The following is a 14654-nucleotide window of genomic DNA, read 5'->3' as shown; positions in this document are numbered from 1 at the left end:
GTACCTGGCGATGATGCAGTTGTTGTTGCGACGGAGCCAGAACATGCACAATAGCCTGATGTTAAGGAGGAGGTTGAGAAGGAAGAGGGCAAGGGTTTTGGCTCAGGCGTTCTGCGGGGTAGTGACTGCAACCTCCGTTTAAAGGAACGTGTGGGTGCGGAGTCGCATTGATGTCATGCGCCATGTTGTTGTAACTTTTTTTGAGAGACCCGCCGCCTACTTCAGCGCAGAATAGTGACGTTTGTGGCTTGTTGATGACGTGTAAGTCGGATGAATGCGACCTGGCGGTTCAGACTGAAGTCGCATATGAAAAGATCGGATAGGAATCGGAATTAGGACCACATATCCAAACGGCCTGGGTCGGATTTGAAAAAATCGGATCTGTGTCGTTCATATTGTCAATAAAAGATCGGATACAGGTCACATATGGGCGAAAAAATCGGATTTGAGTCACTTCAGCCTGCAGTGTGAGCGTAGTGAAAAAGACGCCATGAAAAATGGCTCGCAAACCTTTCACTGTGTTCAAAAGGAATCGAGAGTCCACATGCTCGTGTTTGCAGCGATCGTTTTGTCAACAGGTACATACCTCAATTTTATGTCCCTCACATCAAAACTTCTAACGTTAAATGAGTTTTCTTACATTTTGGATGTCATAAACCTTTGATGAAATGATGAAACTAGCTTGTAGGTCGGCCTCAATTGAAATTCAATTGTTTAGGTATTTTTTTCAGGTTGTCCAGTCCAATGGTGTCAGTTCATAAGTTTGAGCTACGTTTGAAATAAAATGTCATGAAATAAAATGTAAGTTATCATTGCAAAAATGTCTATAGCAGCTCCGACTTTAATCATATACTACACTTCGGCTTACGTTACTCACCCTCGCAAAAACAAGATGATTATTGTCCTTTAGAAATCTTATTCTAATGACATGAACCCAGCTGCAAATGAAAAAGTTATAGGCTTTAAGACTTTGGAAAGCTTTCATTCGATTCTTCGTGTAAAACGATGTTTGAACTACCAGATAATTGGAAATGTCTGAAAAATGTTTGTTTGAAAAGTTGTTGAAATCGCTTGAAAAGTCCGTCTCTTTTAAGCTGTAGGGGTCCAATCTATTGCATAAATATATTTTTTTCTTGATATCTCGATTTTGCTTTTGGTTCTAGTCCGTTAACATGGTCAAATGTAGAATGTGTTCCGCAAGATGATGACGGATGCGTACTTGCCTTAGACGCCATCTTTGATTGTTGCCCATCACTTGGAAACCGGAAGTGAACCAGGAGGCAAAAAGTCACGTGATTGCAAAAAAAGAATATCACCATTTTTTTACTGAAACATGGCTTAACAGCAGCATTCTGGACAGGGTGATTGAACTGGATGGGCACACAGTACATCCTAGTACTAATGGTGTTGAATTTGGCTCATTTTGCATCCATTTTACCAAAGAGTTATTATCAGTTCAGCAGTTTCGCAATCATTACATAGTTTATGATTGATCATTGCTGTTCAGGACCTGCTCAGGGTCACCATGGATCCAGAGTCTATCCCAGGACACTACACGCAAGATGGGAATATACCCTGGACGGGATGCCAACCTATCACAGGACACCATGCACATACATTTACACACTCATTCATACCTGGGGCAATTAGAGTTGCCAATCCATCCATCCATTATCTGTAGCCGCTTATTCTGCGCAGGGTCGCAGGCAAGCTGGAGCCTATCCCAGCTGGCTATGGGCGAGAGGTGGGGTACACCCTGGACAAGTTGCCAGATCACTGCAGGGCTGATACATAGAGATAAACAACCATTCACACTCACATTCACACCTACGGTCAATTTAGAGTCACCAATTAGCCTAACCTGCATGTCTGTGGACTGTGGGGGAAACCAGAGCACCCACAGGAAACCCACGCACACATGGGGAGAACATGCAAACTCCGCACAGAAAGGCCCTCATCAGTCGCTGGGCTTGACCCCAGGACCTTCTTGCTGTGAGATGGCAGTGCTAACCACTACACCACTGTTGCCAATCCAACCAATGAGAAATGTTTTTTAGGAGGCGGGAGGAAACCGGAGAACCTGGAGGAAACCCACATGGACATGAGGAAAATATGTGAAACTCTGCACTGACAGTAACTCAAGCTTCAAATTGCAAACCCAAGTTTCAAAATACTGTGATGAACCCCTAACTTCAGACTTCTTACTTTTTAGTTTCGCAACGTGTTTAGACTTTTTGACACGTTCGTCTCTATATTTCCATCTATTCAGCAAGTGCACACAAATCACATGACCTATGTATGTCTGAGCTGGCACTTCAAGGTATTGTTGTTGTACGATGAAAAAAGGAAAAATTTAAATCAGGGAGTATAGACAGACAGAGAAAGAATGTAAAGGGAGCGGCGAAAAGTCCTCCATTGACAGGAACGAGCAACAAAAGCAGGATATAGCGAGTAAAAGCAGGTCTGTGCTTACGTGTACAGGATTTGCATTATGACATAGATAGGAGGTCTGGAAGCGTGGTGTAGAAAGAAGTGTTGATGTTCAGGCCTCCAAAATCCAAATGCATCGTACATCTCATTTGCGCATCAACTAGCCTTCTGGTGAATGTTGATTGGTCGACATGGGGAGGTGTGTCCGGGTGTGGTTGCGTACACAGAAACATCGTGGCGAGATTTTTTTGTTTGTTTGTTTTTGGGGTTTTTTGCGTCTTCTACTCCACATTTTATCAAAGGTTTCAAGATCATATAATATACAATAGAATATAAATATTTAATCTGGATGTAAATATGATATCGCTCAATTTAGGCAGCACAATAAAGAGCACAAAGCCTCTGAAAAGTGCTGATGTGCAGCAATAAAATATGAGAGGAGGGTTAAGAGTTCTGCATGGGAGCCTGGCATGAAATGCATGCTGACAGATAACTTGAACAACTTTATAAATATAAACATTGATATATTGCGTTAACGTATGATATCCATCCTGTTTCCATGGATAAAAATCTGAAAAAAAAAGAAAAAAAGCCGAAGGTGTACTGTATACTGCCAGGGTGGATCTACTGTACTTTGCTGAAAACCGTCTCCTGTACATCGTTTACAGCTGCAGACGTATACACGTATACAAATTAATAACGTCAAAGTACACAACTGGTCTCTCATACACACATACATAAGTGATGTTTGCATTGTTCTCACACAGTAGATACTATGATCTAAGCACATCCAACAATAGCCCCAAACAAAACTTCCACGAACCTTCCATCAAACCACAGCTCCCAACCCTTATAGACTTTAAACACTCCCTTTCTCTCTCTCTCTCTCATACACACATGCTCATACACACATGCATACTTTAGGCTTGCCTTTCGTTCCTTATTTCCATCTCAAAAGTAAACAGGATTAGAAATGGCTCAATGAAGCGTTGCTGCATCTTTAAAAGAGACAAAAGCATCAAATCAAGAGCCTGCAAGTCCAGACATGGGGCTAAACTCCAAACACACTCATCCTTCCTTGCTTTTAAAAAGAAAGGAATTAAAAAAACCCGCTTTGTGTATTAAGCTTCGGCCTAGTGCAAGGCAAATAAAGGAGAAAGAAAACAATTTCTGCGCTCTTGGTTCAAGGCTAGCGCTAATAATTACAATGCCGCAGGATGTATAAACATCTTACTTGTTCGTTAAGAGAGATATATCTCTGATAATTGAACCCAAGGGGATGTTTGGATTACATGAGCGACGATGAGCTCCTTGGCGTAAATATTTGGAGCTCCTCTCATTCCGAGAACAGTGCCGCTGGACGAGACTACTCCGAGCTGTTTTCTGGGAGAAGTGTAGTAGAGTTCAAAAGATGGTTTCATTCCATCATTGAGAAAAAGGACCACTAATTCTGTCAAATTAGCGCTCTTAAACAAGATTATGTGATTCTCCATAAACATTAAAAAAAGGTGGTTATATTTGCTATGGACAGTATACGTTTGTCCTCATCCCAAATGTCCGACTTTAAATTCCTGTTTTAATTCCCAATACTGGCTTCTGTTCACACTCCAGGCATGTTAGGGTGTTTTTGTGTACGTACATTCGGCCTGAATACTCGAGTCAGCACTCAGGACCAATTCAGGGCTTATTTAGCACAGGGCTCGTAATCGCAGGTTTGCTTTCACACTGATTCCACCCAAACACTGGATCCATGATGTAATTCCGGTGATATTGAATATCTGCATGACTGCGATTCGGCTGCAGGTAACATATAACAGTTTTACAAATAATAATTACACAGAGTAACTGACATTGCGACCACGATGTGACCAAATAATGTGTTTATTTTTGCTCCATGAAAGAAAATAGATCCTGAAGAAGCCACACTGGCTGATAGTGATGGTCATTGGTTAGCTGGCTCACAATAATTTTTACATTCCTGTTAAAGGTGTGTCCAGTCAAATTGGCTTCCCTTCTGCCTTTTCGTCTTCACCTGACGTTGGAAGTTATATTCATGAAAAATGAATATAAAATATAAATTTATAATGTCCGCGAACAGTGTTGGGCACGTTACTTTCAAAAAGTAATTAGTTATAGTTACTAGTTACTTTTCCCAAAAAGTAACTGAGTTAGTAACGGAGTTACTTTGTCATAAAAGTAACTAATTACCAGGGAAAGTAATTATTCCGTTACATTTTGTTCCCCCTCAAAAAAATCAAATTCAATTAGTGTAATCATAATAAAAGTGAATGTTAAATGTGTTTAATGACTGAAATGGACACTTAACAGAACCAATTAGTAATGTTATCTACACTATATTAATATTTTTGTGGGACAATGTGAGATAAGACATCTATCAAATGTAATATATTTTTGTAGTTATTAAAATTATGTTACTAATTAAATACTGGCCACTGACGAGGACAAACGCTTTGTTCCTCGACATAATGTGCATTGCACGTAAACACTCTTGCCTTTTATTTCAAGTAATGAAAAGTACTGGCTGTATTTCCAGTGTGAAAGCGCAGTGCTGGGCTGACCGCTCGCCATCGCTGTGTCTTCTGACTGAAAGAGCGCACAGTAGTGCAGTAGGCGTGGCCTACCTACGTATGTTGTCCAAATCTACTCTGATTGGCTTACTGTGCCGTTGTCTCGCGTCTCCCCGCCCCACACTAAAGCAGAGTAAAGAAAGGCTGAACGAGCAGCATGCCAGATGAGAACAGCTTTAATAAAGTAACGCATAGTATTTTATTATAAGTAACGGGAACGGCGTTATAACGATGTAAAAAGTAATTAGTTAGATTACTCGTTACTAAAAAAAGTAACGCCGTTAGTAACGCTGTTTATTTCTAACGCCGTTATTCCCATCACTGTCCGCGAATGATGTTGCTAGCTCTACTATAGTAACAGTTACAGTTGGACTCAGTGATCCGTCCCAGTGAAGTTATACGAATTATAACTACGCTAGGAATGCCTCGTGTGTGTGTGTGTGCTTGCGTTTTATACATAGTCTTACCTTCTCCAGAAGTGGCAGGCACTGGGGCACTTTGCTCTCTGGACTTTCCAGCTTAACAATGCTGATGAAGAAGTTTTCTTGCCGCTCATCTTCACTGGTGTTACACAGAGACAGCGGATGAGACTGCAGACAGAGAGAGAGAACAGATGGTATATAATTATGTACCAAACAAATGTAACAAAAACTTATATATATATATCCATCCATCCATTATCTGTAGCCACTTATCCTTTTCTACAGGGTTGCAGGCAAGCTGGAGCCTATCCCAGCTGACTACGGGCGAAAGGCGGGGTACACCCTGGACAAGTCGCCAGGTCATCACAGGGCCAACACATAGACACTGACAACCATTCACACTCACAGTCAATTTAGAGTCACTAGTTAACCTAACCTGCATGTCTTTGGACTGTGGGGGAAACCAGAGCACCCGGAGGAAACCCACGCAGAGAACATGCAAACTCCACAGAAAGGCCCTTGTCGCTGGCCACGGGGCTTGAACCCGGACCTTCTTGCTGTGAGGCGACAGCGCTAACCACTACACCACTGTGCCACCCCACAGATACAGTTAAGAAGGTTATTTATCCCTGAGTGGACTGAACATCCACAGAAATCAAATTCTGTGTTTTTATGCAGACTAAAAGAAACAAAATTTAACTGAGTAGCTAACAAACTGAAGGCTTTGGACTCCATTGGTCATCATGAGTGAGACACAAATTAATTATCGATGCTAATGTTCGACAAATGGATAGTAGAGAATTTGGGACTTTCTTAACCTCTTTAAGAATACAGAACATGGCCAGCAGTCACATGAGAGGAAAATCTGTTTGATGTTTCGTGCTAATCTGAGATCAGAATGTGTTTGGTATGTCAAACTAATCTGAGATCAGTTTATGTTTGCTATTTCATGCTAATCTGCAATCAGACTGTGTTTGCTATGTCATGCTAATCTGTGATCAGATTGTGTTTGCTATGTCATGCTAATCTGTGATCAGATTGTGTTTGCTAATTCATGCTAATCTGAGATCAGTTTGTGTTTGTTATTTCATGCTAATCTGAGATCAGTTTGTGCTTGTTATTTCATGCTAATCTGAGTTCAGTTTATGTTTGCTAGTTCATGCTAATCTGAGATAGAACGTGTTTTCTAATTCACACTAAGTTGAGATCCGTTTGTGTTTTCTGATGTTAATATGAGAAAAGTTTGTTTACTATTTCATACTAATCTGAGATCTGTTTGTATCCACTAATTTACACAAATCTGAGGTCAATTTTGGTGTTTGGTAATTCATGCCCATTTTCTGAAGGATGAGCCTCGTACATCAACCTTAATGGTCTGGAGAGATGATTAAATGACTGCAACCACAAGATAATGACCACTAATACTTAACTATCCCATCAAGCTCCACCAAAAAGCCATATTTCTTAACCTTGGCATGAGTCACCTTAAGGAACACCATGCAATCCTGTGCTTTCTATCCGACATAAATCTCCTCTAAATCCTTTGTAAAAACACCAGGAAGGAGTCTTCACCAAGACGTAACCTAGCTATCCTAAGGCTACTGTGGTAGGCCAACAGATGGGAAGCAGAGCAAGGGGAGTTCCCCTGACCTCAAGCAGAAATCCCTAAAACCAAAATGAAACCCAAGAATGAAATCAGTGGTGGGGGAAACTTGTCAGAAAGTATGACATTATTTGGAATGAATGGGGAAGCCATGGCCTAATGGTTAGAGAAGCAGGTTTGGGACCAAAAGGTTGCCAGTTTGATTCCCAGGACCAGCAGGAATGGCTGAAGTGCCTATAACTCCCAACTGCTCCCCAGACTGCTCTGGGTATGTTGTACGTCTGCTAAATGCCTGTAATGTAATGTAATGTAATGTAACGTGCAGCTGGATCTGCCACTGGAACACTTCTAAAAGTGGAAGGAAGTGGTGAAATAAAAGAGAAACTGGTGGATGTCTTTGACCATGATACAGACCTTCTGAGGAGCAAACTGTCACAGATTAATGAACATGAATTCAGAAAAGCCAGTGGAAAATGAGCTAAGAATGAATGCGGGAATGGTCACGAATCAAGAAACTAGACCCTCGCCAATCCTGTTGAGTATATGACCATCATCATCATCATCCATTTAGTATGTTTTTGGAGATGACAGCATACATTTAATATCTGGGCAGTAATTCACAAGGCTGAGGAGGATTTCAGAGGTATTACAGCAACATCTGCTTTCAATGCTTCTCATGATATTATAGCTTAACATTTCTCCGTTCTCAGCAACTGTCAATCTTTTTTCTTTTTTTTGCACACAACAGTGTGACTTTTCAATGACAAACATCTAATGCCTTCCTCAGCTAGATTGGCATTCGAACAAATTCAGAGAGATTATCCATAACTTTGCATTTTCTCATGAGGACAAGTAGAATTAACTGTTTTCATTAGCTTCTCCCAAAGGCAGGGGCCTTGAACATTCAAGTGAAGACCCTGTGATGAGTCCTTTACAAAGTCAACCCTTCTCTTCTTTATTGCACGACATGCCAATTTCACTTACAGTCAAACGGATTCAAATATCATCCCATGATATCTGAGTATTTTTAAGATGACAGGGATACAGCAGGCCAGAACCAGTAGCTTCTTTCAAGACGTCTTCTATAGGGTTACATAAAGGCAAAAAGCAGAGTGGTCGGGGAACCGAAAATTACAGTCTCAATTTTAACAAGGAGCCCAAATTCAGGACCAGTGGAAAGAGTCAGGCTTCTCCCAAAGACAGAGGCCTAAATCATCCAAATGGAGACTCAGTTATGAGTCTATTTCAAAGCTCACCATTATCTTTACTGCTTAACATCAAGTGGACTTGAGAACGGCCTCATGATCTGAGAATTTGTTTGGGAAGGCATCACAACCAGGGGGCCTGGGAACTGAAAATCACAGTCTTCATTTCAACAGGGAGCCCAAATCGAACCGCAAGATGTACATCCAGTCACCGCCCAGAATGTTGACAGCCTGAATGTTGACAGTGGTCGGTTCTGGCTATCTCTGCTGGAGAGTGGACGAGACGTCCCCATTCTGCGCCTTTGTACTCGCGATTAAAAGCATTCCACCGCCGCCGTAGTTAGCCAACTAAAAATAGAACAAAAAAGTCTTGACAGCCTCAAAAACAAACAGCAGTTCAGAGAGCAGGGAAAAATAAATAGTGGCTGTGGTGAGAAGTCAATTTTTTTCCCCTCCCAGTTTTGCCCTACGGGTCTCCTTTTGTCCTGTGCCAGCAGTGGGGCCAGTTCAAGTGCTGCCAATTCAGCTAAGATGCAAGAGTCACTCACTTTGTCGTCCTTGATCTGTCTATTTCTCCATCCTCTAGGCCTTAGATCATCCTCAACCCTTCAATTTACTTCCATTCAAAGCTCACAGATGGAAAGGGCTTCTCCAAAGGCTTCTGTTTCTGAGGTTACAAACGTTGTCTCTGTGACAAACTGGCCACTTCTGTGCTTCACGATTAATTTGACCAAATCTAGCAATGGATAGATGTAGACATATCACTGTCTATTAGTCAAATGAATAACTACATGCAGAAAACATATTTGGTGGTGGAGGCAGTTTGAGCATGTTAACAAGATGAGGGGGTTCAGGGAGTGATTGACAGGAAACTGGGGTCAGGGAGGCCCTTTATCCCCATTTCAAAGGCTTCGCCCCCTGAGGGCCAGAGACTCAGCCAAGTCTAGTATGTGTCAGGAAAGAATTCCGTTCCCCAAATCCTGCGCCCAGACCCCTCTCTCTCTCTGCTCTTTCCAACAGCACCAAAATACTTGGCCAGCAGCCGATGTGTTGTTCCGACCCAGTTTCCCGTGACAACTGTCTCTCTCACTGTGTGTGTATGTGCATCTGTGTGTATGTCTGTGAGACTTCGCTCAGCGCGTCTAATCTAAACAGCACTGTTATGCTCTACAAAATCCTGCCAAGCTTCTCTTTCACACACAAACACGCATGTCTGTGTGAAACACATCCTGAGCTTGTTTTCTTGGTAAGACAGGTGCTAACTGTTGCTTATGAACGTTTCAGAAGACAGGCATTGGGAGATTGTGGGTCTGAATCCTGACAATGCATGAGATTCGAATTGGTCCTGCTCTCTGGGTGGGAAGCATGCCATTACTCTCCTGTCAGTTGACACTAGCTAACTGTGGGCATCTGTAAACTCTGCTCAAGAGTTTCCTCCAACTGCTTTGTGATGCTACAGCCAAGTTCACGTTTAAAAAAAAAACCCTCCATTGTTATTTACAAAAATCTCAGATGTCTGAACTACAATGCCCATCCATAAGTGCCTCAGAATGGTAGTTTGTGGTGTAAGTGGTTCTGCGTGTAGCAAATCAAATATATGCTCATCTCATTATCTCTAGCCGCTTTATCCTGTTCTACAGGGTCGCAGGCAAGCTGGAGCCTATCCCAGCTGACTACGGGTGAAAGGCGGGGTACACCCTGGACAAGTCGCCAGGTCATCACAGGGCCGACACATAGACACAGACAACCATTCACACTTACATTCACACCTACGGTCAATTTAGAGTCACCAGTTAACCTAACCTGCATGTCTTTGGACTGTGGGGGAAACCGGAGCACCCGGAGGAAACCCACGCGGACAACATGCAAACTCCGCACAGAAAGGCCCTCGCCAGCCACGGGGCTCGAACCCGGACCTTCTTGCTGTGAGGCGACAGTGCTAACCACTACACCACCATGCCGCCCTAAATATATGCTGTTTATGAATATATTAGCATTGAGATTTTTATTATATTATATGGAAGATACTTTAGCCCTGCGATAACCTGGTGACTTGTCCAGGGTGTACCCCGCCTCTCGCCCATAGTCAGCTGGAATAGGCTCCAGCTTGCCCGCGACCCTGTAGAACAGGATAAGTGGCTAGAGATAATGGATGGATGGATGGATGGAAGATACTTTTTTTTTAATGGAATGCCTAGATTTGGTCCAGAGTGAAAGTTCCCAGTGTGGCTTTTCAGAGATTGCAGTCTTGAACCAAACATTATGCCAAATCTAGGCTTGACAAAGAGTAGATGGATTTAAATCAGGGCAGACCATTGAATCACGGATGTCCTTGAACATCTCTGGTAAGTCCGCCTTAGGCCAATATTTCTAGGATCATAAAATGCAAAGCTTAAATTCTTCCACTTCCTGGAGATTTTCAGAAAGATTTTCTTTTAAAAGGAAAATTCTGAAAAAATGCATTCACAGAAGACACTCAACAGGGGTGAACGAGTTTTAAACTAGTTTTCAAAGCACCGAATTCCTCCTTTACTTGACAGCTATCAAAATCCTAGCTACTATCTTTTGTTTACCAAGTTATCGTCAATGACAAAATAAGACATGCTAAGTGTTTTTCCATGTCTACAGTCAAAGAACACAAAGACGCTCCACTCCAATTAACATAGAAACATGCGTACATTCTGAATGTGCTAGTTTATTAAAGTGTTAAGCCCAAACAATGCTGTAGAACGCTGTAAAACTAGCTAGCAACCAATAATTAGAGTTAAATGTTCCTCAGTCATTACTGCTGCTTTTGCTAACTTTTTTTTTTTTTTTAAACCACAATGTAGAGGCACTTCTGAAGTCTGGGGATTCAAACAAGGTGTATTTCAAAGGAAAAAGAGAAAGAGAGAGAGAAATGATGGACATTACAGCACTGCCGCTGTCAAAACAGTAGCGGAATCACATTTCACCGCCATCCTTTAGGACCCCATCCACTGAGACAGAGAAGTGAGGGGGAAAAAATCACAATCTGCTGAGAAATTGATACTATAATGACTGCGGCGCAATTACTGAACAACCCAACAGAGAGACAGAGCGCGATGTAGAGACGTCGGATTGTCTGTAGAGTCAATGAGGAGGATTTGGAGGTATTGTGGCAGTTTCCGTGAAGCGAAGCAGCAGGCCAGGGGGGCGTATTGGGTCAGACAGAAAGGAAGCCTCTGTAATCTCACCCACTGAGAAGCATGTTAAATAACTTTGCATGCAGTGCCAGAGGATACTCCATTAGCAGGAAATTACTGAACCCTAACTGCAAAAATTACAGAACTTTTCAGATGTGCAACTGTAACCCAATAACGCTTTAAACGCTCTCCTATTCTCAACCTTCTTAGCCTTTAATTCTGCTGGTCAATTTTACTGATTACTGGAGCTGCTTTAGATGTGGGTGAAGCTAATATTCACTGATGTGAATAGGTCGTATACCTGATCCTGGGTCAATCCAAAGTATCATCCATCCATCCATCCATCCATCCATCCATTCATTACCCATAACCGCTTATCCTGTTCAGGGTCGGGGGCAAGCTGGAGCCTATTCCAGCTGACTACGGGCGAAAGGCGGGGTACACCCTGGACAAGTCGCCAGGTCATCACAGGGCTGATACATAGACACAGACAACCATTCACACTCACACTCACGGTCAGTTTAGAGCCACCAGTTAACCTAACCTGCATGTCTTTGGTCTGTGCGGGAAATCAGAGCACCCGGAGGAAACCCGCACAGACACAGGGACAACATGCAAACTCCACACGGAAAGGTCCCCGTCGGCCACTGGGCTCAAACCCAGAACCTTCTTGCTGTGAGGCAACAGTGCTAACCACTACACCACCGTGCCACCCCCAAAGTATCAGTATCAGTTAAATAAAATGCAATGAATATTTGTTATGAATATTAAAGGTGACACAGATCCCTGAGGACTTAATGAAATGTCTGTTACATGCTTTGGTCAAAATACCACAAGGATAAAACACCACAGCTCCATTCTCACCCTGTCTAAACAGCCCTGTTCAAAACAGCTGATTTGAGTGCTTGTTCCTTTAAATGGACCGGCCAATCGGGTAGTACTTTCCTCGTGAATATTCATTCAGAAAGGCAGTTCTCAAGCCATGAGTGGAGATACTAAGATAAGAAGGTGGTATTATTCTAATGAGCTCCACTTGTGACATAGAAAGGGGAACCAAATCTGAATGGCTTGCTGAAGCACATGTTTTCTGAAATAGACAGGACAAAAGAAACTGACTGGGTGTCTTATTTCAGAGTTTGTGAGTTGGTAGGCTCCAGATACCCAAATGTATGTGTTAGGTAAATTTGTATATATATATATATATATATATATATATATAAATTCTCAGGATGCTAACTTGAAATAACCAATGTAATATCTTCTTTGGGTATGCCACTGTATCTGGGAACTTGATTTTCAAAGATTTTAAAATATTTGATGAACTAAGGCATGAAATTATATATATATATATATATATATATATATATATATATATATATATGCACTGGCCACTTTATTAGGAACACCCATCCACCTGCTGTTTTCTGCAGTTCTCTAATCAGCCAATCCCTTGACAGCAGCACCGTGCATAAAATCATGCCGATACAAATCAAAAGCTTCAGTTAAGATTCGCTTCAAACATCAGAATGGGAAAAATTGTGATCTCAAAGTGTGACTTTCACTGTGGCACTGTGGGTGTTGGTGCCAGATAGACTGGTTTGAGTATTTCAGAAACTGCTGATCTCCTGGGGTTTCTCACACACAACAGTCCCTAGAGTTTATACAGAATGGTGCAAAAAACAAAAAACATTCAGTGAGCGACAGGTCTGTGGGTGGAAACGTCTTGTTGATGAGAGGTCGGAGGAAAATGGCCAGATTGATTTGAGCTGCCAGGAAGGATATGGCAACTCATAGCAACTCTTTACAACCGTGGTGAGCAGAAAAGCATCTCAGCATACAACAGCAGAAGACCACATTGGGTTCCACTCACTCCTGCAGCCAAGAACAGGGATCTTAGGATCAAGAGCAAGTTACTTACTCTGGGGTCTTAGTATTCTACTTAGTTCTACTTGTTGTAATCTTTTTCACATAAAGGCAATGACCGTTATAAAAACAAATAGATATTTTACAAATGCCATGATATGAGAATTAAATATTTTTCATGAGTAACACCACAAGAGTTGCTAATAAAGTGTAAACTAAGAGCTTTTTAACTATGACGGTTTGCCTCAAGGCAGCACGGTGGTGCAGTGGTTAGCACTGTCACCTCATAGCAAGAAGGTCCTGGGTTCGAGCCCAGCAGCCGACGAGGGCCTTTCTGTGCGGAGTTTGCATGTTCTCCCCGTGTCTGCGTGGGTTTCCTCCGGGTGCTCCGGTTTCCCCCACAGTCCAAAGACATATAGGTTAGGCTAATTGGTGGCTCTAAATTGACCGTAGGTGTGAATGTGAGTGTGAACGGTCGTTTGTCTCTATGCATCAGCCCTGTGATGATCTGGCAACTTGTTCAGGGTGTACCTCTCAACCATAGTCAGCTGGGATAGGCTCCGGCTTGCCTGCGACCCTGCACAGGATAAGCGATTACAGATAATGGCTGGATGGATGGATAGACGGTTTGCTTCACTATGGTCTCTTAATATTGGTTCTTCCCGATTTAATATTTTTCAGATAATAAAGACTTTCTTGAATTTTTTAAGCACCAATCTCAATTGGGGTAACACCATTAATAGTCATAGGACACTTTTTTCTCATTGTTCATATTCTGCCAAAGCTGTGATTTTAATTCTTATAGTTTGTGCATTCTGTGTATAGAATAAATTATTAAAAATGTAATTTCTTGTTTCTGAATAAAATATTGTTTATACCAGACCTGGGCATTTTACGGCCCGCGGGCCGCATCCTGCCCTTTGGTTCATTCTGACCGGCCCGCGTAAGGTTAATTAGAAATTACAAAATAAGCGTATTTTCTAATTTTACCTCATGCATGGACTGAATATGCATTGCTTTTATTTTGAAGTTGTGTTCAACAAAAACGCAATGCGCGCGAAATCCCACGAAACCTAATCCCTACTTCCGTAATTTGTCCAGACCAACCACAAACTTGTACGTCATCCTTCAAACGGTCCAGCCAATCACATAGTGTGACGTCACCAGCAGGCGCCGGAGCCCGAGCCGATCTGTAGATCTGATACCTACACCGAATCGACTGATGACCATCTGTCAGCTGTGCTTCGCATCTCCACCTCAGACATTCAACCTGACTCTGATGCACTCGTTAAAGACCAACAGAGACGAGATTTCTCTCACTGAACAAATAAAAAACTGAAAAACACCAAATGAGGTGATTAGACTACAAATGTGGGCAT

General features: G+C 42.2%; 1 protein-coding gene across 2 annotated transcripts in view; it reads right to left on the bottom strand.

The window, feature by feature from the left end:
- The window catches only part of LOC132875841 (E3 ubiquitin-protein ligase RNF43), a 211425-nt gene that overhangs the window by 80959 nt on the left and 115812 nt on the right, over window positions 1-14654 (bottom strand). For both annotated transcript variants that reach the window (XM_060912947.1, XM_060912948.1), the window contains exon 2: window positions 5486-5608. In XM_060912947.1, the coding sequence (XP_060768930.1) occupies window positions 5486-5608 (123 nt within the window). The remainder of the gene's footprint in view (window positions 1-5485; window positions 5609-14654) is intronic.

The sequence above is a fragment of the Neoarius graeffei genome, chromosome 28 (genome assembly GCF_027579695.1).
Source record: "Neoarius graeffei isolate fNeoGra1 chromosome 28, fNeoGra1.pri, whole genome shotgun sequence".
NCBI lineage: Eukaryota > Metazoa > Chordata > Actinopteri > Siluriformes > Ariidae > Neoarius > Neoarius graeffei.
This window is presented reverse-complemented; position numbering and strand designations above follow the sequence as displayed.